Source organism: Tursiops truncatus, chromosome X, assembly GCF_011762595.2.
Source record: "Tursiops truncatus isolate mTurTru1 chromosome X, mTurTru1.mat.Y, whole genome shotgun sequence".
Taxonomy (NCBI): domain Eukaryota; kingdom Metazoa; phylum Chordata; class Mammalia; order Artiodactyla; family Delphinidae; genus Tursiops; species Tursiops truncatus.
Window position 1 is genome coordinate 3,618,459 of NC_047055.1, and position 4,176 is coordinate 3,622,634.

At 51.5% G+C, this 4,176-nt stretch overlaps 1 protein-coding gene across 1 annotated transcript; it reads left to right on the forward strand.

The window, feature by feature from the left end:
* Nucleotides 1-2,294: 2,294 nt before the first annotated feature.
* LOC101320088 (nondiscriminating glutamyl-tRNA synthetase EARS2, mitochondrial-like) lies at nucleotides 2,295-3,914 on the forward strand. The gene is given in 4 exon segments (XM_019939247.1): nucleotides 2,295-2,390; nucleotides 2,393-2,822; nucleotides 2,825-2,863; nucleotides 2,866-3,914. Coding segments are annotated over 4 exon segments (1,614 nt in total).
* The last annotated feature ends 262 nt before the right edge of the window (nucleotides 3,915-4,176 follow it).

A 4,176-nucleotide genomic window follows, 5' to 3' on the forward strand; every position in this document is an offset into this window, starting at 1 on the left:
TTTTTTTTGCGGTACGCGGGCCTCTCACTGCTGTGGCCTCTCCCGTTGCGGAGCACAGGCTTTGGACGCGCAGGCTCAGCGGCCGTGGCTCACGGGCCCAGCCGCTCCGTGGCACGCGGGATCCTCCCGGACCAGGGCACGAACCCGTGTCCCCTGCATCGGCAGGCGGACTCCCAACCACTGCGCCACCAGGGAAGCCCCTTCAAGTCTTGATATATGGTGATGTAAGTGCCCTTTGCTTTGTTCTTCTTCAGGATTATCTTAACTATTCTCAGCCCTTTGTATTTCCATCTAAATTTGATAATCAGATTGTCAATGCACAAACACACACACAGCATACTGTGATTTTTTATTGCAATCACATTGTGTCTATAGATCAATTTGGGGAGAATTAACTTCTTAACAATACTGATCCTTCCAATCCATGAACATGATATATATGTCCATTTCTCTAGATTGTCTTTAATTCATCAGCAACGTTCTGTCATATTCAGTGTAGAAATCTTGTGCATCTATTTTTATATTAAATCCTGCATAATTAATGGATTTTTTGTTGCTACTGTAAATGGTATCATTTTGTGTGTGTGTGTGTGTGTGTGTGGTACGCGGGCCTCACACTGTTGTGGCCTCTCCCGTTGCAGAGCACAGGCTCCGGACGCACAGGCTCAGCGGCCATGGGTCACGGACCCAGCTGCTCCGTGGCATTTGGGATCCTCCCGGACCGGGGCACGAACCCGTGTCCCCTGCATCGGCAGGCAGACTCTCAACCACTGCGCCACCGGGGAAGCCCTGTAAATGGTATCATTAAATTTTTTTTCTGTTTGTTTGTTGCTAGTATATAAAATAACATTGCTCATTAATTCTAATAGTTTATCAGTAGATTTTAAAAATTATGCCTGCTCCAGGTTTTAAATTAAAATATTACTAGAGACACTGCATTGGTCCATGAGTCTCTGCTCCCTACCATATCCCATTCTGCTCTGTGCAGATCATAGCATTTATGAGAAGTCCTTTTGGGGTGTAACCTGAGGCTCATGAGACATGCCCCTGGGTTTCTTATGGCAGGAGCCTGAGATTTTAACCAAATGAAATTTAGAAATAAATAAAACCTTTAGTAAGTGTGCATTACTTGTCAAGTATTGCTCTAAGGGACTACTGTTCTTAGTCCTTTGCGGGTGTTAACTCATTTCAGTTCCTTAACAGTCCTATGAATTAGGTACTGTCATAATCTCATTGAACAGATGAGGGGAAACTGAGAGAAGACAAAAAATCTTCCCAAGGTCAGCCAACATGTTAGTGGCTAAGCGTTTCACCATTACACTATTTGGCCACTCCTAGTCTATAAAGTCTTCAGCCTGGCTGTCTCAACGTGAGGCTCTCCACCTCCTCGTCCCGAGCCCTGGCTTTCCCCCCAAGTCATCACTCCATCTGCAGTTGACTAGTGCCCCTCACCTCAGGCTACTTCTGGAGATTAAGGATTCGGGACATCAGGGCAAGCTTCATAGAGGTGAGCTGGTCTTTAAAGGCTGAGGAGGACTGAGCGTGTAAAGATGAAGTGAGGAACAGTGTCAAAGACATGGAGAAGAAACAGAGAGAAATACAGAGTACGGGTTCTCGATCTAGGACTGGTCTTGGTGGGACCCAGAGTTTTCATATCAGTTATTGTCATTACCAATATTACTTTTGCTTAGTGCTTTCATCAGAACAATCATACGTACCACCATTAATACTAGAGTCATTTGAAAATGCCTCATCTTTGTATTGTTCAGTCACTGCGAAGGTCACATTTCTTCCGTGGTATCATTACAACCTACAATGACTAACGGAAATATCTGAGTGTATCTGTGTTGCAGACCTATGGAAATACAACTTGTTACAGCCTCCCTCCACCCATCGTGATTAGGTCTGGTCTCACAACTTCCCATACATTAGCAATATCATAAGAGAATACTTGAGGGCGTATCAATGTGTTCTCAGAAAATGTTTCTAGTTTCTTTGCTTGGGATCAAGAACCTTCAAGAGAATGACTGGGGATAGGGCTCGGGTGGTCAGAGGACAGGAACAATCAAGAACTACTGCCTTAAGAATCAGTACGATGGCATCAAAAGCACAAGCAACAAAAGAAAAAAGAAATAAGTTGGACTTTATCAAAATGACAACTTTTTGTGCATCAAAGGACACTACCAAGAAAGTGAAAAGACAGCCCTCAGACTGGGAAAAAAGAATTGCAAATCATATATCTGATAGGGGTCTAATATCTAGAATATATAAACCACTCTCGGTCCCCGGAAGTGATGCCCCGAGAAGCCCACGTGTGCAATTCTATCCTGAAGAGGTTGCTGCATCCCCGGAGGCCCCCAGTGGCCTTGGGCCACCCCCTGGGACGGGGTGTGAGGCCAGCCTGGGCACTGATTCCAGGGCTGCTGTGCGAGTGCGGTCCGCCCCCAGCCCCACAAGCTTCTTGCACCAGGGCGGCCTCCACACTGCCTTGTACAACTACGTCTTTGCCAAGAAGCACCTGAGGCTGGAGGACATGGATCAGACCTGCCTTGTGCTTGGGGAAGCAGAGAATATTGAGGACATGCTGGAGTGGGCAGGCGTCCCCCCTGACAAGAGCCCCCGCCGGGGAGGTCCTGCAGGGCCCTACCTGGAATCTCAGCGACTTGCGCTCTACACGCATGCTACCGAAGCTCTGCTGAAGAGGGAGGCCCTGAGGAACCATCAGACTCGCCAGTATGGCAATCGGTGCCGGAGCCTGAGCCAGGCGCAGGTGGCCCAGAAGCTGGCCAAAGACCCCAAGCATGCCAGCCACTTCCGCCCAGAGGGGAGACACCAGCCTTCCAGGACTTGGTGTATGGCTGGAATCCGCAAAGGTGGCCAGCATGGAGGGGGACCCGGTCATCCTGAAGAGTGATGGCTTCCCCACGTACCACATGGCCTGCGTGGTGATCGACCACCACACGGGCATCAGCCACTTGCTGCGGGGCTCCGAGTGGCTGGTCTCCACCTCTAAGCACCTGCTCCTCTACCAGGCCCTGGGCTGGCAGCCCCCGCGCTTTGCCCACCTGCCCCTGCTTCTCAACAGGGGTGGCAGCACGCTGTCCAAGAGACAAGGGGACATTCGCTGCCGGCGGCTTCCTGCCGATGCCCTGCTTGACATCATCACCAACTGCGGCTCAGGGTTTGCAGAGAACCAGATGGGGAGGATCTTGCCAGAGCTGATCACACAGTTTAACCTGACCCGGATCACCTGCCACTCAGCCCTGCTGGACCCAGAAAAGCTCCCAGAATTCAACAGGCTGCACCTCCGCCAGCTGGTGAGCGATGAGACCCAGAGACGCCAGCTGGTGGGGAAGCTGCAGGCCCTCGCGGAAGAGGCTTTTGGGAGCCAGCTGCAAGACAGTCGTGTGCTGGACGCAGCCTACATGGAGAGGATCATCCTGCTGGGACAGGGGCACATTTGCCGCCTGCAGGATTCGGTCTCCCCAGCGCACTCCTACCCGTGGACTCGCCCTGCTGTGGGTCGAGCGCAGCTGGGTGTCATCTCAGAGAGGGTGGACGTCATTGCCAAGCATGTGCCGGGGCCTTTAGAAGGATCCGGTGGGAACTTAACTCAGGACATGCTGAACGGAGAACTGGAGAAGCTGCCAGAAAGTCTGGAAGGCACCAAACACAGTAACGCCATGAAGCTCCAAAGGAAGTGCGGGAACGAATACAGAAGGTGCTTTCCAGGTGGAGAGAAGGTGTGCAGGACAGCGGAGGTGGCTGTGGGAACCGTAGTTGCGGGACCTGCCCTCAGACAGGGGGAACAGGGGGCCTGGACCCCGTCGGAAGCTCGTGGAAGGAACCAAGAGTGGGCGCAGAGCCTCTGGGTGCACAGGTGCATTTATGGTGCCACGCCAGGCATGTCCTAATCAGTTGGCCAGCGTCGGCCAGCCACCTCTCACCTCCCTGACTCTGGAAAGGAAGGCCTCATATGTGGTTCTGACACCACAGTACACAGCAGAGGTTAGGAGCTGGTTCACAGAACAGTCACAGCTCATGTTTTAGTCTGCTCGGGCTGCCACAACAAAACACCACAGACTGGTGGCTTAAACAGCAGGAAATGATTTTCTCAGAGTTCTGGAAGCTGGCAGTCCAAGACCAAGGTATCGGCAGATTTCGTTTCTCCTGAGG